This window comes from Alligator mississippiensis, chromosome 5 (assembly GCF_030867095.1).
Source record: "Alligator mississippiensis isolate rAllMis1 chromosome 5, rAllMis1, whole genome shotgun sequence".
NCBI classification, from domain to species: Eukaryota; Metazoa; Chordata; order Crocodylia; family Alligatoridae; genus Alligator; species Alligator mississippiensis.
Window position 1 is genome coordinate 38115993 of NC_081828.1, and position 21733 is coordinate 38137725.

The 21733-nt window shown below is 40.2% G+C and overlaps 1 protein-coding gene across 2 annotated transcripts in view; it reads right to left on the minus strand.

The window, feature by feature from the left end:
• Positions 1–21733, minus strand: part of CDC14A (cell division cycle 14A) — a 133047-nt gene that overhangs the window by 63514 nt on the left and 47800 nt on the right. For both annotated transcript variants that reach the window (XM_014599770.3, XM_006273727.4), the window contains exons 5-7: positions 20618–20697; positions 2744–2810; positions 610–672 (exon numbers count right to left, since the gene is read on the minus strand). In XM_014599770.3, the coding sequence (XP_014455256.2) occupies positions 610–672; positions 2744–2810; positions 20618–20697 (210 nt within the window). The remainder of the gene's footprint in view (positions 1–609; positions 673–2743; positions 2811–20617; positions 20698–21733) is intronic.

A 21733-nucleotide genomic window follows, 5' to 3' on the forward strand; every position in this document is an offset into this window, starting at 1 on the left:
TGGCACCAGACTTTCCTTTGGTACCAGCTTCTCCATAGTGAGAAGCTGACTCCACTCTTATTTTCTAGCATACAATACAGCCCCAAATAAAATAGGCACCTTGTTTTTGAAAGGTAGAATGAAAAAAAAATCTTTCCTTGAAAACACTGGTAAGTAGCAGTAAGTCACTGAGTAGCAGCTTCTATAATAGAAGCCTCTGCCAGGAGGAAAGAGAAAGTGTCCCCAGATAGCATCTTACGAGCTCCATGTACAGCATTATTTTTTGCTTCCCTCCCCACCACCTTCCACTCCCGGCACAGCAGAGGCAAAAACTGGTATTACTATATTTCCTTGCTTATAACTTATTTCCCAATTTCCAGCAGCTGAATTTTGGAAAAAAAGGCATATATTGTACGTGGGAAAATATGGTAAGTGATCCTGACAAACAATGCTATCCAAGAAAAATCTTGTTTCATGTGCAGTGCACATCTGTACAATGGAATCCACAGAAATATATTTGAAAAAGTTATACATCTATGCAAACATTTCAGTTCTTGCTGTGTGCCACTGTATATACCACCCAGCTTTCTTTAAGCCAAGCTTAAGAGTTAGATGTTGAGATATACAAACCTCATAGTGTTCATATTCCTCCACATCAAATGTCTTAAAATCAAAAAATCCATGCTGCAAAGCCTAAAAAGGAACACAACTTTTCAGTTTATAAATAAAAGATTTATCATAATACTACATTGTCAAATCCTGAAGCAGAACCCCAATTTGTTGAACTGGAATCAAAATAAAAGTCACTGACATGTTAACGTTTAAAATTAAATTTTAACTAAGAGAATACAACGTACATAGTTACAAGTCCTAATGGTTATGTACAAATACTATATAAAGAGTTACAGTAGCATATGTTAACTTGCATTCTAATGTTTCCTAACTTTGAGTGCTTAACTACATACATTCATTTAGCATTTTTCCAAAATGCTTTTTGGCAGATTTTATAGTATGTAAAGCGTTTGAAGATCCTTCCAACAATTTTTCAATTAAATTTTACATGAATTCTATAAGGCCTTTTGAATGAAGGAAGCCATATGAATGTTTGTCTCTAGGGAGTAAATGGAGTAGATTTCTGAGCGTGCTATCGTAAGCATTTGTCCCAATGTATCAGATGTGTCACACTGTTCTGAAAAAATGACTATGTAAAATGTGTTTTGGAATTCTAAGGAAAAAAAAAATCTTACAAGAGCAACAGATCTAGGTGAAAAAAAAATCTATTCTGTTATTCTGCTATGTATACCCTGGATTCTTTTAAAGGCAAAGCAAAACTGCTTCGTTGCTTCTTCCAAACAAATAAAGCAGGACAAGTAATCAGCTCAAAATGCTTTTAGCTTTGCAGGTCAGTCAAATATTACAGGCTGACCCTTGTAATGGAGCAAAGAAAAAAAACGTGATCCTTATAATCCTTGTTGACAAAATACACATTCATTTCAGACGTACTGCTGTGACTTCATGCAACATCTGTTTTTAGTCAGCATTTGGAGCTCTTACTAAAATTCCTCAAGAATTAGTGCCCAGTTAACTGGCAGGACTTTTCAAATCAATGTAAAGAACTAGAAGAGTCATCATTTAAGTTGCAAATGTACATGCATGTGTGTATATAATGAATTGTTTTAAATGCAGTTTTTTATTGAGATATACATTACAGATTGCTTTCTATATCCCTATTATCTATCTATTTTTCTCTATATAAATTACAAAAAAACAACCTTATGGTTTGGGTGGAAAGGATAACTTTAAAAAAAAACTTGGAGTCAGTGATACTGTTGTGTTTTCTAGAACTTATCTATTGCTTCAGATCCCCTATAATGAAGTACAACTTATTATATCAACTGCTGTTTGAAACAATGTTAAACAAACAAAAGGAAATCTTAGAAAGCAATTCCATTTTTTTGGCAAAATGGCAGTGGAGATAGGGATAACATTAAAACATTACTTTCTAAAGCAGAATTTACTTTGTCCTCAGGAAAAACTACTTAACTAAATATAAAATTCAACTTTTTAAAGCTAGTTTATAATTATGTCTAACATTGTAAAATTAGAATGAAGAAAGAGATGACTAGTTACATTGTTAAAAGTGATGCCATTGAAAAAGTCAACTGGAACTTAAAATCACTGTTTTTTCTTAAGAGCTTTGGGAAGACTGTGGTATCCAAAAAAAAAGCCCATTGTTACAAGAATGTAATGAAGTAATTTAATGCTAGCACTTACAATAAAACTGGATTAAAATCTAGAACAGAAAACACGGCTTGTTTTCTCATTGTCATAGATACTTGGTTAAGCAACATTTTTTAAATCATATTTAGACTAGTATCATTTAATTAAATGTTAGCCTCTTTTCTTAAGGTGAGAGATTAACAATTTAAAATTGTTTACTTATTCATAGAACCAATAAATTGCTGCTACTGGAAATGTTTCGGGAATTAATTTAGCAAATTCACCTGAATAAATCTCGTTCACATAAAAGTTCCTATAAAAAAACCAGCCTTCAGAAGGTATAGAGAGTGACTGACTAGTATGGGAGAAGTTTAGCAGCTTCTCCTATCCTCAGACTTCAAAGTAATCTATTGCCCTGAGTTAGTGGTAGGGTATAACTTGTCTTCCAAGAACACGGTGAAATTTGATAGGTTGGAATCTTTTTCAGTACCTTTTAAAAGAAGAATTATTGCATTTAGTTCACCATAAGGAGGTGTGATATTACCTTTTTTATTCCCTGTAAACAATCCAGGATTGTAAGATTGTACGTACAGTTCCCAAATGAGGCATCCCTACAAAATTAATACAAATAAATGTTAAAATATACCCAAAGAAGACAAGAACAAGCAGAACACAGAAGCATTATATGTTTATTTCAATGATTAAATGCTCCATTTAAAAGCTCAGAATGTAAGTCAACAGAACACAACGCTTTACAAATGTACTTTACCTTTTTCTCTCCCTGAACTACTGAATTTGCTCATGTATAAGATGCATCATCCTCTGCCACCCCTCTTCCCCCCAGCAAAAAAGAGCTCTTAAAAGTAAGAAGAGTGTTATACACCCAGGCTGCAGAAGGAAAAATTCCTTTTAACTGAAATTAACAGGTAACATGAAGACTAACTCAGAGATGTCAGTGAGAGTCTCCAGGCCTAGGTAGGGAAAAAGGAAGAAGGGGCATGCATGGCAGAACCCTCCTCACTAAGGGGGGGGGGTCCCTTATCGTACATTAGAAAATATGGTAACTCAGTTTCCAGTAACAAAACATGTTTGAATTATCTTTAAAAAATCTGTTCTTCCATCACAGCAGTTCAAAGCATTGGCAACGCGTAGAGGGTGCATGTGTACCCCCTGAGATTGGCTGTGCACCCTCTGGAAGCACCATCCCCAAAACTGATTTCGCTGCTGACTCAGCAATTGACTGCTGGGCCAGCCCCCCATCAGCAATCAGCCACTGGGGGACCCCTCCCCACTGGTCAGCATTTTGCCGCTGGGGGACAACCTCACCGCGCCCCCCCCCGGTTGGCAATCTGGTGCCCTCCCAGACTCCGGAGGCACCAGTCGCCCATGGTTCAAAGTAATCCATTTTCAGACAGCAGACCACCACTTTAAAAACAGAGTATTTCTGTTCTTTTTACTTACAGAACTGTTTATCATTTGAAAAAAAATATCATTAATAAAATGTGTGCAGAAACTGTGACATGGCAAACCACAAAACAATAAGTTACTAAATAACCAACTGAGGAAAGTCTTAATCATTTGTATTATTAAAAGACCCAGATTGCCGAGGCATGGTTAAAGAAAGTTAAAACTAAGGTTGATGGGCAGAACAAAATATGCTGTTGCCAGCAGGGTGCAATTTGCTTGGTACTATTGCCCATGTACCAGTGAATTAACTTATCAAGTTCTGTAAGTTGGAGCTTCCACAGTATTCAGCATGGAGAAAAAATACACACTCACATGTACCTATGCAAGACCTGGTTTTCTCACTGATGAGCATACAAATTCACACTTAACATGTATATGCAAATACTACAACTACTGGCAAAAATGGTCACTCGAATGTTACAATGTTAAACGGTAAAACTATTTGCTTCATATTAACCCCACTGAATCAACATAAATAAAGACATAAGTATGGTCAATAAGACAATGAACTACATAGTCAAACCCTGACAGCATCACCTGTGTGGGACTGACAAAAGCCTGTGATATTAACCAACTGACCACAACCACAGGGGTTGAACACCAAGTGATGGCACTTGATGAAGAAGCTGTTCAAAAGCTGATGGAAAATTATAATAAGCATTTTCAATTTGAATGCATACTTTGTTCAGGGTTTCCACAAAACTTACTCATGTTCTGATTGCTTTACAAAGGGTGGCACCATGGCTCCAAATTTGGTGGTTAAGTACTTATATTCTACATAAGCTCACAAAAATAAACAAGTAATGTCTGTCTCTAACACAAGACATGAAATAAACATAAAATTAATGTATAATGATAAAAATATACATTAATTGAAGGGAGGGGAGACTATTTTACCATACAAAAAGGATCTGAGTGCAAAAGTGCACAGCACTTACTTTTACTCCCAGTTGTCTCACTGCAACTAGTATATAAATACTAGCTTTATTAATATGTATGCAATACATATTCTTTCACCACATAACACATCTGATACTGCTTCAGAGATACTGAACCAATGTGTTACATCTAAAATTTAACACTGTATCTCTGATATATAAATAAGAAGTGCTATACTGACACCAGTTTCACCTAACTCAAGAAATGTATTTTGCCTAAATTCCATTTTTGTCTGACTGCCAAATACTTATGCAAATAATTGTATCCCCCAATTAATTATTTTGGTTCAAATAAGTAAGTACATTCAAATCTACTTATCCATGTGAAAATGAAATGTAAGGAGTAAAGAAATGTGATATCCCTGGGTAATTTAAAAAATTTTACCAGTTTTCAAGAAAAGTTATTTTTCATCTTCATTTCATAAAACCTACTATTGTGTAAAAAACACAAGGTAAAACAAATTTTCTAAGACCAGCTGGCAGTTTGGTTTTAGATATAAATAAAGCTGCATATATAATAATGAAATGTTTATCTACTCAGCATTTTCTTCAGCCAAACAATAAAGTGGAGAATAAGAAATTGAGGGGAAATAAAAAGCGGGGGAGAGGAGAGAGGGAGACTCGGGGGGGAAAACAATCTTCAAAGCCACAAATGAAAGATCTAACCTGGTGATAGTCACTATCACTTTTAGTATCAATTCCAAGAGAGGACACCAAGCAATCCAGTTAGAATATAAAATTGAACATTTCCTGTCTTTCAGCCTGAAATTAATTCATTAAGAATTAATGTGGGAAAGTCTGGATTTGAAGTGTAGTTCTACTGTAAAAAGCAGCTAGAAATGTAATGATGAGATTCAAAATATGGCCCCTCCACAAGTTCTGGCCCAAATGTGTGTGTTACAAGCAAACACTTTTTTAAATAGATGTCAGCCCTGAAAATTCTTAGTTTTGAAAGTCAAGCTGTTTTCTCATTTGTGCATGTAACTAATATTAATGAACATGATGTTAGAACATATTTAACAATTCATCTCAAAGTATATGTGCCAGAAGAGAATCAAAGTACAAGTTTCTCAGATATCTCTTTGTTCTTTTACTGCTTGCAAACCAATCAATACACAAAAGGTAAAATCTGTTTGACTATTTTCTTAAGCAGAATTATAAAACAGTGTTCTGGATTCCTGATAACTGCTCCCTTCTAAAGACTTGGCACAAAATTTACTGCATCCACCCAGCTGAACTCTTCACATCCCTCCTGGTAGCATACAAACACCCATGCCATTGTTATTAGTAGGTTCCCAGTTCAAATATAAGGATATCTCCTCATGTCATTTTCAAAACCAGCTATTGTTGATAATATAATATTAATCATATCACTGTTCAATTTTTCATTTGGTAGATAAGAAAAATGCACCTGTTTAATATGTGGCATTTCTTACTTTTTGTAAAGTTAATATTAACCCAAAAGCTCATTTTACAGCAGCAACAGTAAATAAAAAGAAATAAATATGTAAATAAATCAATCAGGCCTAGCTATCCCAGGCTGACTACGTAAAGGATCTTTAAAAAGCCCTTTTCCCTGTATGCAAATGGCTTTGTAGGGTTTGGCAAATAAACCATTTTTTTGTTTCAAACTTGATTTTTTTTTGTTATTGCACAAAAGGGAGCAATATTTCAGGCTTCTTTAGAAAAAATATGCTTTGCTTCTAAAACTGTGAACTGTAAAAGTTAGCTTTACAAACTCAAACGACAATTATTATTCAAGGCACCCTTTAGTCAACTATTGTAAATAGATGGTTTACTATTAGAGTTATGTTCACAATCATTCATCTGATTATACAAGAAGGAATGTATTATAGATTTCAAGTGTCCTAGTAAACCAAAATTCTTATGGCTTTCAAATTTACTATTAACTAAAATATAACACTACCATGTATTCTTTTCATAGCAACAAAGGGCCATAAAAATCACTCCTGAGACTCACTAAAAGGCCTAGTGTTCACTATAAAGTTTTACTAGTAAAATCTGTCCTGTGAACACAGCCCTGTGTGCGGAATTTCCCAGGCGTCTATTCTGAATGTGGCGCAGTTCAATATTTTGACTACTGACTCGGAGGGTGGAAATGAGTGCATAATTAGCAAATCTGCACTGGATACCAAATTAAAGGGAGTTGCAGAAACATTTGGAGATCTAGAAAAACATGTTTGAAATTAATTGAATAAAATTCAATAAGGATATGTCTTGCACTTAAGACAGAACAATCAAATGCAAGAATACAAAGTGGAGAATGACTGGCTAGACTGAGATACTACACAAAAAGACCTGGAGCTGTACTGGATGCAAGATGAATAAGTCAACAGTGTGCTCTTTTTAAAAAAAAAGCCAAGGTGAATCTGAGCTGTATTAGCAGGAGTGCTGCCTGCAAGTCAAAAGAAGCATTTTTTTCACTTTATTCAGCACTGGTGAGGCCTCACCTAGAGTACTGTGTCCAGTTTAGGGTACCACCATTCAAGACAGTGAAACTGGAAAGAGAAATTCTTCTCTTGCGGAAATTCTGATTCATTTTGGCTTATACATCTCTGTTTGCCTGTCTGCCTTACTGCCATTTTACTGACATTTTGAGTTCAATACTATAATCACCATTACCCACACATTTTAGAAAGAATTGCCTCATTTCTCCCACCACAGTATGCCAACTTTAGTTGAACAACTCTGCAAAGAGCTTGTGAAACCATTGCTACAAAAGATGCCAGCAGAGTTAGACTCCTCAAGATTTCTGTTTCTCTGTACCCTCATGAGTAATATATATACCAGCTTAATCATCCCACCACCTAACACTTTTCACAGGACTCTATCTGACACCATTTGGGCAGCTTGTGATAAATATCCATCACCTGTATCATCCACTCCTCCGCCATTTTCTGATTATCACTGATGTACACCCAACCCCTGTGACAGTTATGCCAAGAGCAAAGAATCTGTCACCCATTTCTAAATCAAATGTAAGCTCTCTGTTGATCTGTTTAGCAGCCATGATTCTGACAGCAAGACAGCAGAAAGACTGAAAACTAACACGAGAAATGGAGATTATGAAATGAATAGAAGGGGTTGTGGGAGTTTGGGATTGGATTCCCATAAATCTAAACATAATGATGATGTTCCAAACTACAACAAAATATCTCCAAGATGGCTTGCACAAGACCATGTATAGTGCTGCACTCCTTTTGCCAATATGATTTGTTACTGTGCAGCCACACAAGAATACACTTTCATGACACAATAACACTGGCAGCTGTATCCTGACAATGTTTCCAGTATTTTTTTCTTAACAAACTTAGCCCAACCGTGATCAGATGGTCCAACAAAAGGTATGAGCCTTTTTAAAGGTTTGCTATGATGTCAAAGTACAGAGTGGCATGTGTTCTAATAGCAGCATGAATAGCCTCTGTGCGTGGCACAGGGCAGAGAGGACAGGGAGCATAAAGTAGAGCAATAGATCAGGTAGGGAGTAAAAAGCAAGCAGCAGAAAGCAGAGAAGCAGATTGAGCAAGAGAAAAAGACTGGAGTGGAACTCATGAAATGTGCAGCTTACTTTGTGGAATGCCTGCCAAAATGTTTAGTCCCTGCTGTTATAGCAGATCTTTCCACTTCTTTAAATCAGTATTTGTGTAACAAAAAAAGAAAAAAAATGTAACAAAATGATCGTTCCAGTGCGATTATTAGAAAAAAATCTCACTCCTAGATGTATTTCCCCCATTTTCTTTTACTTGGTCAATAAACCCAACATGGTCATTTTATTTAAAGACTCCCCTTCTAACTTTATTAATTTCTTTTGCACTTCATTAATCAAGTGCCTGTTTAGCTAAAACAAGCATATTCTAGTAACACTCAATGAAAAACAAATTTCAACATATAGGTAATTTAAAGTACAGAATAAATAATGTCTGAAGTTAACTACATTTATGCTTTCAGCTAAAAAAATTCAGAGGTCCTTTTCTAAGCGTTTACCATCTCCAACCTCAGAATTTTAAAGCTAAAAATTAGTATGTGGAAACAGTAGTTAACAGTGAAAATATATGAATATATATTGGTATGCATTTTGTATTTATAAATTATCATCTGCATCCTGAGAGCTCTTCAAAGATTATCTCAAGTACTGCACATTGCAATCATTTAAAACTTTACTGTCAATATGTAATCTGGTAGTGTAATCTCAAAATCTGAATTCTGTTAAAATCAAATCATTCACTACTGGTATCTTTAGAGTGTTGTATGAATGGGAATAGTGAGACAATAGCTCACTGAGCTCAAGTTACCTGTTTTGAGAGTACCTAAGATCTCCAAAGAAATATTACCAACATATCTTTTGGCTTTTTAAAGTAAAATCACCTCTCACAGTGAACACATAAGATACCATACACAAACACTACCCAATGTTGCCGCAACAAAGTGACCACTGAGGGGGTGTCTTATCTATGACTACAAAAGCTTCTCATAGGCTATAGACAACATGTATTCATCCATAACAGAATGCCAACTAAAATGCTACTTTCCTACTTCTGATTTTTGGTGCTGGCATACAACAGTTCAGTCTCTTCTAAACACTCTTCCTATCAAACCACGAACGAGACAGAATCACAGAAAATCCCACAGTTCCTACACCATCCCAATATAATTGCAAAGGAAACCATTAGTGTTCTTCAAATTAGACAAACAGCATTTGCTCAGAGAGAAGGCCTCTTGCTCTACACCAGTCTGGCTGCCAATTACTTTTAGGAAGGTCTTAAATCCTTCCATAAACAGAGGCCTAAAGTTCATCTCTCTTGAATTTCATGAAACTTAAATATAAAACAAAGGTCACCAAGGTGAGTTGCAACCAAATCAGTATTTCCATTAAGAAAAAAAAACCCTGAAATACTTAAAAGTAAAATTCAAGTCAAATAGCTGTTCTTCATTTTAACCTTTATACACACAGACACACCCACATGTTCAGATTTCCCCGCAGTTCCACATCCAATCTGTTCCCTTGAGCTAACTGGCTCCAAGTTCTTCCATCCCTTCCACCAATTCCTAGTCCCACTTTTTTCATCTACCCAATTCCACTCCCTCCCCACCCCCCAAATCAAATCCTAGTCCTCTGGCTAGACAATCTCACTCTCTATTCCTCTCTGCCAATATGTTTCACTGCATCTTTCTCCCTCAGTCTGACTTGTCTCCTTTACTTTTATTTGAGACCGCTTCCTCTTCCAGTGCTGTTTTGGGTGCTGGCAAAGGGATCCCTGGGTAAAAGGGAGAAACTGGCACTCTGCTCTCAGTTCCAATGACCAGCTCAGAACAGGGAGCAGCAATTACATGGGAAGTCCAGCTTTGCCCCTGTAGCCTGGAGCAAGAGCTGCTCTGTGGGGACAGTATGCATGTAATTCATAGCTGTGAGATGTTCAAGCATGCTCAAAATCTTCAGACATCAGCGCTAAAAATCAAAATAAGACAGTTGCCCACATGCAAACTAAGATTTTTCAAGGGTATATCACTTACCAATGCCAAAACATGGTCATGCTGGAGCTTTTCAAATGTTTCTGAAAAGCTTGCCAAAGTTTTACACTGACAAAAATTCTCACCTAACCTTATTCTCAACTGTTTTGGTTGAAACAATTCAGGAGGCAGCAGGTACGTGGCATGAACAAAGTTCAGCTCCAAAGGGTGAATTTGGTAAAGTTATATGCAACTGAAAAGGGGATTTTAAAAAGAAGAGTGTCAGGCAGTCACAGTGATAGAGAACACTTCTGGTCCTGGCCAAAATTTGGACCAGAGGATCCTAGGAAAGCAGGGTGGGAAGGGACCTCATGAGCTCACATCTAGCCCAGCCCCCTGCTCAAGGCAGGATCATGCTTGACTAAACCATCCCAGCCAAATGTCTGCCTCGCCTACTTTTGAATTTACCTGTGTAGCTTGTTCCAATGCTTGATAGGGTGGCCATCATAGAGGGCAGTCCGGCAGTCCTCTGTCCTCTATTGATATGAAACTGGACCTTTATGACAGAGACCTCTCTCAAAGAGAAAAATGGAGGACCACAAAGGCGTCGGGTTTTGTATCAATAGAGGACAAAGGACAGAGTAGCAGAAAACTGGAATGTCCTCTACGATGGCCACCCTAATGCTCGAGTACCCTCATAGTCAGAAAGTTCCTCCTAAATCTCCAACCTAAATTTCCACTGCAGAAGCTTGAGGCCACTGACTCCTATTTCTGTCCCCTACATTTACAGAGAAAAATCTCATCTCCTTCCTCTCTGTAATTGCCCTTCAGGTATTTGAACTGCTAAATTGCTATTTGACACAGATTTATATTTGGTTTCAAAACATGAAAAATGTAAATCTCTACACATATGAGGTATTAAATATGGCATGAACTATAGTTGCTGGAATCTATGTGAGATATGCAAGCATGATCATACAAACATTAAGCCTCAAAAGGTATTTCTTTCTCTTATGTCTTTATTTTCTTGGAACACTCAGTTCAATGAATGTCATAGGCCACAGACCCCCTATATAGGGTCTTCCCATTTAACCACTTCTAGGGAAAAAATTCCATTTCAGTTTTCCTCAATGTTTGACAAAGAAAAAAATATGAATATGAATAAAATTCCACCTCTAAATTTAATCTCAGATTTTCAGATGCAAATTTATAAGTATTAAAATCTATATTTTTTAGTATAAAGACAATGTGTCCATGTTTCCATATTAGGTAACTTTGCAAAAACCTTTTCCTTGATGCTGAAATAAAAAAAAAAAAAAAAGTAAAACGTCAAAGTTACAATAGGAAGCAGGATGTTTATGAAGGATATGATGCTGTTTTTTTCAAAAGGAAGAGCCTACATACTGCAGCAGAAAACCAGAGTTTGGCTACAATGAAAATGAGTCAGCCAAAAATAAGACAAGTCTCAACATATAACAGTAATTTCTAGTAGTTTTTACTAGTTTACGTAATTTTAAATTTCTCTAAGCTCCTTCCTTGTCTCAAAGTTTGCAGCTATTAAAATGCTTTCATAACTCATCAGAAAGATATATTCTGATATCTTTTCCACAATATGTTGCTGCAGCAGTGTTTAAATGACCTGACAGCTGAAGTTCTAATCTGATTAACACTGTTTGAGCTCACCAAGCTAAATGAAACTGGATCAGTTGAGTAAAACACTAAATGAAAAACACATTTAGGTGTCCTCAATAGAAATCTGTCAATTCTGCAATCTTCTAGTATTTAATTAAAAGAAGAATCTGTTTCATACAAGAGAGATGCTCTAAAATATCTGTCATATGAAAACTCTTCCCTAACAAACTATCTATTATTATTGAACAGTGATGCCTTGGATTATTACACTGAGAAATTATGACCTCCAAAAATCAGATAATCTCTATCATGAAACTATCGTTATGCCTAAATCTACTTTAATAGTGTAGGATTTGAGCCAGGAAGTTCTGAATATCAATGATAATTCATACAAAATTCATTTCCTTCCCTGGTCTGATTCCTCCTGTCCAAAACAGCTCTCTTCATTCACATATTATTATCGACAGTTCAGATTTGTCCATGCAACTAAGCAGCTTAGTTTGGGAGGAGAGAAAACAAAACAAAATATCCACACATTTGAAGTGGAAGACATGAAACCTATTATTTCCTTTCTGGAAGTGATTCCTAATACCACTACCAGGCAAGCTTTCTGGCTCTGTAATAAGTCTACCCAGCCACTTCAGAATCTGCATTTTTAAATTCATAATATAGCAAAAAAACCCACCCCAGAACCCTGTGTTAAAAGAAGATTCTAGATCCTCAATGCTCCCACACCACTCTACAAGCTTATTGTCCAGTCTCAGCGTCCCCTCTTCCTGTTCAGCTTCTTGTCAAGTCTTTTTGTCTAGATACTCCTCTTTCTCCACTATATCCTTTTCACATGCCTCCCCACCAGCCCTCCAGTTATTTCCAGTTTCCCTGGACAATAATTCAAAGGCTCAATACAGTAGCTCTCTGTCCTTCTTCAACAGCTTCTAGACAGATTCCCTCAATAAAACTCCCTATTAGTCTACTCCTGGCCCCCATGTAACTTCACAGGTCAGACTTTTGTCTTTGCATTTGCTTTAGACAGCTTTCTTCTCCAACACTGCAATGGAAAAGGGGCAAGCTCTCTGTTCTTGGTTCTAGTGCCAGACCTCAACATAATCCATGCCAGAAATTTAAAAAATCCCATTCTGTTCTTGGCTGCAGTACGCTCAGAGAACAGAAATCTCCAGAATATTAAGTTGCAAAGCTCTGATGTGCCTTCATCAAACTTGTGCAAGCAGTGTATTTTTCCCCCAAAAGGTTCGTATAGCTTTTGCTAAACCTGGTAGATTTTCCTAGAAAGGCATGCTCACACAAAGGTTGAATTCCTCTTGCAAAACATGGGTTAGCACAGGGGTGGGCAAATATGGTGCACGGGCTGTCTCTGACCAGCTAATTGATTCTATCCAGCCTGTGGGCAGGCAGCAACTCCGGCTCCAGCCTCTGCTGGTGCCACAGGAGACACTGGGCAGAAATAGCTCTGCCTAACGGCCCACTCGGCAGGCCCTGGGCAAGCAGGCCCTAACACCCCCTCTAGGGCTGGGTCAGTGGCATCCCTCATGCCTGTAGCTCAGAGGTGGTAGGAGCCACCCTGGGTGCTAGGACCGCACAGTGGGTGCCCAGAGGCAGTGAAGTTTCCCCAGGGCCTCCCAGCAGATGAAGCCCCAGTCCCAATCCCAGCCCTGCTTCCTGCCTTGCCCCAAGCAGTGTCACAAGCTAGCCCAGCCACCTGCCATCTCCCAGCCGCAGCCAGTGCAGCTCCTGTCCCATCCCATCTGCCCACGTGAGACTGTCTCCTGAGGCTGGGATGCCTCCTGGAGGAAAGGTGAACCCCAGGTTGCAGGTGAGTGCAGACTGCATGGCCCTGGCATGGAACTAGGGCAGGCTGGAGGGGGCTGCTGGGTTTCCCCAGATTTTGTGGGGGTATGTGTGCATGGGAAGGGGTGAGAAGCAGGTGGGTATGGGGGGCAGGCTCTTGAAGGGTGGGTCAGGATGCAGGCTGAGGCAGCAGTTCCCTTGTGATCTGGGAAGTGGCTGGGTGGTAGCAGGGCTCTGCTGGGGGAGGGAACATCCTCCCTTGGCTATGTCCTCCTGGTTGGTGTTGATCCCTTAAGAGAAAGATTTTGAGCTATTATACAATTGCCTGTATATACATTACTCAAAACAATATAAATTAGGACAAAAATTAAATTTTATTTTGATATTTGATTTTTAGCATATGATTTGTTTTTTATCTACAATTTGTTAAAATGATATCTTCACAATTAATTTTATGTTTGTTGCCCTCAACAGCTCACCAAAACTTGTTAAGTGGCCCTACAGCCAAAATTATTGCTCACCGCAACCCTAGGTTAGTAGACAAGGTTCCTTGGGTGAATTTGATATCTTTTATTAGATCAACCCAAATGGTTGGAGAATTGTTATTAAGCAAGCTTTCGAGTTCAAAAACCCTTCGTCAGGCTAAGGAAGTTTCAGCAGTTGGTGTGTGCTCTTCCTGGATGGAATGAAAAGTAAAGAAGCCAGGGGCTGGGCAGTCAGTTGCCAGGCAGATTATAATGTATCAAAAATCCAATGTCTATGTTTAGTCTGTGATCTCTAGTATCCAGGAGGTTGATGAAATGGAGTTCATAGGCTCGTCTCTGGGAAGTGTTGTGTAAGTTTCCCTTGAGGATCAGGACTGAGAGATTGGAGAGAGAGTGGTTTTCTTGTGAGAAATGTGCCCCCACCGGTAATTGGGTATTTCTGTCTTTGATAGATTTCTGGTGTGCATTCATTCTGGTGCGCAGTTGTTGTCTGGTCTCTCCTACATATCTTCCATCAGGGCATTTGGTGCATTGGATGAGGTATATTACATTTCTGGAGGTGCAGCTGTAAGATCCTAGGATGCTGATGGCTCTGTTGTGGGGTGTAGTAATAGTGGGGGTGGTGGAGATGTGTTGGCAGGTTTTGCATTTCTTGTCATGGCACAGTCTGGATCCTTTTGGTGTGTTCTGGGCTTGAGGAAGTTTGCTTCTGGTGATGAGGTTGGCGACGTTTGGTGCTTGTTTGAAGGCTAGAATGGGTGGCTCTGGGAAGATCTTCTTAAGAATAGGGTCTCTTTTTAGTATGGGTTGCAGTTGTTTGAGGATTTTTCATACGGGTTCGAGGGAGGGGTGATATGTCATAACCAGCGGTGTGCAATTTGTGGGGGGTTTTTTTCTGTACTGCAGCAGTTCTTCACGTGGTATCCGGGTGGCTCTTTCAAACGTGCAATCTACCTCTCTGGAGGAGTGTCCTTGCTGGGTGAAAGCCTTTTTAAGATTGGTGAGGTGGCAATCCCGGGTGTTCTCTTCAGTACAAATGCGGTGGTATCTGAGGGCTTGGCTGTATATCACAGCTTTTTTGGTGTGTTTAGGGTGATTGCTGGTTCTGTGCAGATATATATGTTGGTCTGTGGGTTTCTTGTATAACGTGGTCTGTATTTTATCATTTTGGATACTAATTATAGGTAGTAGAAGCTTTTTGCTTCTTTTTTTTTTTTTTTTTTTTTTTTTTTTTTAAAAGGTGGGCCCCCATCCTGTCTTATTCTCAGAAATGTTTGAATCATTCTGACTGGAGCTTAATAAAAAAGAAATACACTCAATTCAGGCTGAGGCTGACACTCACCTGAAACATTTCAGCCTGCATGGTTGAAGTCTGTCAGAACTACGGTCAACACTTGCCCACACATACACATACCTTAGTCAGAGAATCATAGAATTATAGAAAATTAGGGTTGGAAGGGACCTCAGGAGGGACTTCCAGAGCAAGACAGTGTGCGGCTGTGACTGCTTCCCCAACACAACTGGGGAACAGATATGAAGCCCTGGTAGCACTGAAGGATGATGCAGCAGAGGAAATTGCAGGGGAAGACACATCTGCATTAACCACGCAGGCTGAGCGACAACTGAGCAGCCTGAAGATGAGACGCCGGGTCATCACGGTGGGTGACTCCCTCCTGAAACACATGGAGGGGCCTATTTGTCGACTGGATCCCATGGCGCGGGAGGTTTGCTGCCTGCCCAGTGCCAGGATCCAAGACATCACTGCGAGGATTCCCGACCTCATCCAGTCTTCCACTTACTATCCCATGGTCCTTGTCCACGTGGGCACGAATGATGCAGCCAGGAGTAGTCCGGAATGCATCATGAGTGACTACAAAGCTCTGGGGCCAGGCTTAGGAAGTTGGGGGCACACGTGGTCTTCTCATCGATCCTCCTGTTCAGCAGTTGCCCTCAACACCAAGACGCCTGCATTAGAGAAGTCAACCTGCGGCTCTGAAGTTGGTGCCATTGTGCAGGTTTTGGCTTCTACAACCAAGATCCACACTTCCATGAGAGAGGTATCCTGGGATGAAATGGTCTTCATCTTTCTTCTAAAGGTAAGAGTCTGTTCTCTTACAGGTTGGCTGATCTCCTCCAAATGGCTTTAAACTAGGTTCATCAGGGGATGGGGATGCAGTGGACAACAAGAACCTATGTTCAGAGAACCATGAGCCATGCGATGAATCAGCCCAGTTAAGCACTAAGGGGCCTGACAAACATCAGGACAAGGGGGTACCAAGGGCACCTGTTGGGGGGCTTAAATGTCTCTACACTATTGCTGGAGCATGGAGAACAAGCAGGAGGAACTTGCACTCCTGCTTGCAAACAGCAACTTCGACCTGGTTCGGGTAACTGAAACCTGGTGGGACCCTACTCATGATTGGGCAGTAGGCATTGAAGGTTATAGATTGCACAGATGGGATAGAGTGGGGAAAAAAGGGGAGGGGCATGTTCCTCAGTATGTTAAGGAGCAATATACATCTTCTATAATCAAGATGGGACCAGAGGAGGGCCAAACTGAGGTACTGTGGGTTAGGATACAAGGGGGGCAAGGGGAAAGGGACTTGGTGGTGGGGGTCTACTATAGACCGCCACACCAGAAGGATGAGCTAGACCTAGAACTCTCTGGGCAGCTCTCAGAGGCTGTACAGTCAAGAGATATGGTTGTCATGAGTGACCTAAACTACCCTGACATCTGCTGGGAGGATCAGTCAGCCAGAACTAATCGCTCATGTAGGTTCTTAACCTGCATACAGGACCCCCACCTAACGCAGGAGGTATATGATCCCACTAGGGAGAACACCTTGCTAGACTTGGTGCTGGCTATGGGGGACGATCTGGCTGGGGATCTGGAGGTACAAGGCAACCTAGGGGATACTGACCATCAATTGATTTAATTCACTATTCGGCGAAGAGTAGGAAAAGTAACCAGCAGGGCAGAAGTGCTAGACTTCAGAAAGACTGCCTTCAGGGTGCTTAGGAATTTAGTTAGTGGGGCATTAAAGTTCAAGAGCATTGACAAAATGGGGGTCCAGGAAGGGTGGTCGTTCCTCAGGGAAGCAATCCTTTGGGCACAGAAGGAGGCAATCTCACTGCATAATAAAGGGGGCAAAGGGGCTAAGAAACCCTCCTGGCTAAGCAGGGAAATCCAGGAAAGCCTAACGGCAAAAAAAGGGGCATACAGGCTTTGGAGGCAGGGGGTAGCTACCAAGGAGTAGTATACCTCCTTGGCTCGCACTTGCAGGGTATCAGTGAGGAAGGCCAAAGCAGCATTAGAACTCAGGCTAGCGACAAAAATTAAAGGACAACAAAAAGTCCTTCTTCAGGTATATAGGGAGCAAAAAGAAGGAGCATGGCAGCACAGGACCCCTACAGGATAAACAAGGTAATTGGTGACAGATAGGAGGGACAAAGCATAGCTCTTCAATGAGTTTTTTGCCTCTGTATTCTTGAACTCGGATCTAGATACATCTCCCAAATGCATTACTGACAGAAGCAGGGAAAACACCAGCCCAACAACTGTCAGTGCCAACCTAGTAAAGAGTCACTTGGAGGGGCTGGATGTTTTTAAATCAGCAGGACCAGATGAGCTCTACCCAAGGGTGCTGAAAGAATTAGCCAGTATCATAGCAGAGCCACTGGCATGACTGTTTGAGCACTCATGGTGCTCAGGTGAGACCCCTGAGGACTGGAAAAGGGGCAATGGGGTTTCTATTTTCAAGAAGGGGAGGAAAGAAGATCCAAGTAACTATAGACCATTTAGTTTCACCTCTATCCTTGGGAAAACCCTTGAAAAAATTATCAAGGATCACATTTGTAGGAGTCCAGTGAGTAATTTAATACTGATGGGCAACCAGCATGGGTTCATAGCAGGTAGATTCTGCCAAACTAACCTTGTTTCTTTCTATGACCAGGTCACTAAAAGCTTAGATGCAAGTGTCGAGGTAGATGTTGTCTGCTTGAACTTTAAGAAGGCCTTTGACACAGTATCCCATCCTAGTCTCATAAACAAATTGAACGGCTGTGCCATAGACAATTACACAATCAGGTGGGTGGCAAATCTGCTTAAGAGTCATACCCAGAGAGTGGTGATGGACAGGTCAATATTCACCTTGAAAGATGTGGGCAGTGAGGTCCCCCAAGGCTCAGTCCTTGGGCCGGTGATGTTCAATATCTTCATCAGCGACCTGGATGAGGGTGTGGAAAGTACTCTGTTCAAGTTCGCAGATGATACCAAACTATGGGGCGAAGCAAACACACTGATGGGAAGAAACCAAATCCAGGCAGACCTGGACAGGTTAGAGAAGTGGGCAGAGAACAATAGGATGCAGTTCAACAAGGACAAGTGCAAGGTGCTGCACCTAGGGAGAGGGAATCACCAGTACACCTATAGGCTGGGGGATGACCTTCTCAGCAGCACAGCAGCACAAAGAGATCTCAGAGTTGTTGTCAACTCCAAGATTAATATGAGTCGTTAATGTGACCAAGTACCTGTAAGTACATAAGGGGTGTTCATCAGGATCTGGGAGAGAGTCTGTTCACCAGAGCGCCCCAAGGAAAAACAAGGACCAATGGTCATAAACTCCTACAAGACCATTTTAGGCTGGACATAAGAAAAAACTTCTTTACTGTCCGAGCCCCAAGACCTGGAATAGACTCTCTCCAGATGTGGTGCAGGCACCTACTCTGGACTTATTCAAGAAACGCTTGGATGCTTATTTTGCTGGGGTCCTTTGACCCTAGCTGACTTCCTGCCCCTGGGCAGGGGGCTGGACTTGATAATCTTCAAAGTCCCTTCCAGCCCTAACGTCTATGAAATCTATGAAGCAATTAGCAGAGCTAACCGCACTTTGTCATGCATTTGTAGATGCATCACAAACAGGTCCAGAAAGGTGATGCTCCCCCTCAATGAGGCACTGGCCAGGCTGCAGCTAGAGTACTGCGTCCAATTCTGGGCACCACAATTCAGGAAGAATGTAGACAACCTTGAGAGGGTCCAGAGAAGGGCCACTCATATGATTAGAGCAGGGAAGGCCTTATGAGGAAAGGCTGAGGGATCTGAGAAGGCTGAGGGGGGTTCTTGTGGCAGTATATAAATTCACCAGGAGGGGCAGAAGGGAATAGGAGATGCTCTGTTTACCACAGCACTCCTTGGAATAACCAGAAACAACAGCCACAAGCTGATGGAGAGTAGGTTTAGGTTGGACATCAGAAAGAACTTCTTCACGGTTAGGGTTGCCAGAATCTGGAATGGGCTTCCAAGGGAGGTGGTGCTCTCCACTACCTTGGGGATCTTTAAGAGGACACTGGACGAGCACCTGGCTGGGGTCACACAACCCCAGCACTTTTTCCTGCCACTGGCAGGGACTCGATTATCCTTTGAGGACCCTTCCAACCCTAGCATCTATGAATCTATGACGTCATCTAGTCCACCCCCCTGCTCAAAGCAGGACCATCCTCAACTATACCATACGAGCCAAGGCTTTGTCTACCTAGGTCTTAAAAACCTCCAAAGATAGAGATTCCACAGCCTCTCCAGATAGCCTGTGCCAGTGCCACTGGATTTGCTGCCTTGGTTATTATTGTCAGCCTCAACAAATCCATGGGTCCATTGGCTCTAAATACATGTTAAGGACTTAAATTTTATTTTTAATTATTAGATTAGAGTGGCCCTAGGGCTATGGGTCAACAGAATCTTTGGTGCAAATGTATGGATTCAATGAGTTTGTGCTGACAGACTGCCATGTTCCCAGCAAGACTATCACTACATTAACCTTGAACTGTGACATGATCCAGACTCTGGAACACTCCAGACCACAGTTCCTGACAAGTCAGGTCCTGGTTAGGAATGTCCTCCTACTCAGTAATAACCTCACAGAAGTACAAAAAGGGATGTCAATTTTTTTTTAGCTTTGGATAAAAGATATTTTTACTTGAATTCAACCTTCTTATCCTCTTTCTCTAGCTGAAGCTCAGTAGTAGCTACCACCTTGCATGTTTGCTGCTGAAGTCAAAGCAGTGAAATGGTGCATGCTATAGTCCAGAAAGTATGCGAGAGGCTTCTTCACATAATTTTCAGAGTAGCTTTTGCTATTTTGTACATGCATTTTTCAAGCAGTCTTACCTAGGAGTCATTGTAATGCCACCATAATCTAGTTTATCCATAAAATAGAACTGAAAACAAGTTAAACTCTCTGAGCTTTAGTTCTCTCTTTCTAATATGCATTTGGAAATACGTATCTTGATGAAAGTAAGTTACCTCCAACCTAATTAGCAGCTTCTTCTGCTTGCAAACTAAGTACATCACATGGAAAATTAATTCACACGTTGCACTTTGACAACAACATTATCATTAAAAAGACAGTAGCTGATTACCAATGATTTTCTGAGACTGAAACATGCATTAAGCAAACCTCCCAAACTAGACAGAATTCTCATGCTATCCTGAAGCAAAACTTTCATCAAAAGTCATTTTTTAAGAATCATTCTGGAACCAAAATATTTTTGCATCACTGCGTTATCACTCCTTTTTTTAATTTAGCAAGTTCCAAAGTAATAAAAAATAAGTAAGACTTCACATACCTAAACGGGAGATATGGTGGATTAGACCCAGATAAAAGTGATCTGTAGGTTTCTTCTGGTGTCTTCTTTAAATAAATTACCTAGAAAAAAAACACAATTAGTCTCTAGAAGAAAAATGAGCCATAAAACCCCAAACCTCAAAATAAAGTTGTTATTTATTTTTAATGCCACACACATCTGCATTTTCACAATATATTCCTTCTGACAAGATGATATAATAATCTGTCATCCAAATCAGCTACAATTTAGTAGTATCCAGTGTGGTGCATTTATGTAAGCAATAGACTCAAAGTCAAATAGACAGATAATATAGGATGGTTTTCAATAGGGATTATCCTGCCTCAGGCAGAGAGTTAAACTAGATGACCTCTGGAGATCTCTTCCAGCTCTGCTTCTCTATGATTTTATAATTGTTTAGACTGCTGCAATCTATAGATGCACAAAGGAAGATTTGTAATGGAATGCAAGGATAAATTGGAGTGAATAATTTACTTTGTGAATTTAATCTCTTACTAAGAACATACTCATGAGCACATCCCATTCCATAATAAACCTACTTCTTTCCCACGTGTTCACCAGCAAGAAGGACACAGTTCCCAAGTACAGATCACAGAACAGATTACTCCCAAAACCAATAGTACCTCAGCAGGCCACACAGGCCAAAACTCAAGAGAAAAGACTTCGCCCTTTGTTCCCTTAAAGTAATTTCCTGTTCCTATATAAGCGGCCTAGAAACTGACTTGGAATTATTTTAAAATGAGTGAAATAAGTAATTTCCTCATTAACATGCACTTAAACCACTGAATAATGATAACTCCCGTTTGGCTCTCCATTCCTTGTAACAAGAATTTTTTTGCCACCTGCACAGCGACATACGACTTTAAAAGAGAGAAAAAAATCTTTGATGATGTAGCCTAAGACTTCCTCCACCACTATCTTTTCTCTGTCTGCTTTGGCTGTCACAAGCCATCCCTAAATGAAGGTGATGTGTGAAATCAAATCTTGAAAAAAGAATCTTGTAAGGTCTGTGATAAAGACTAGTCTTTCTTGAAGCAAAGTGGAAGTGTTCAGGTTCAATTACTTTCAAAGGGGATACCCACAAAAAAACCCCAAAGG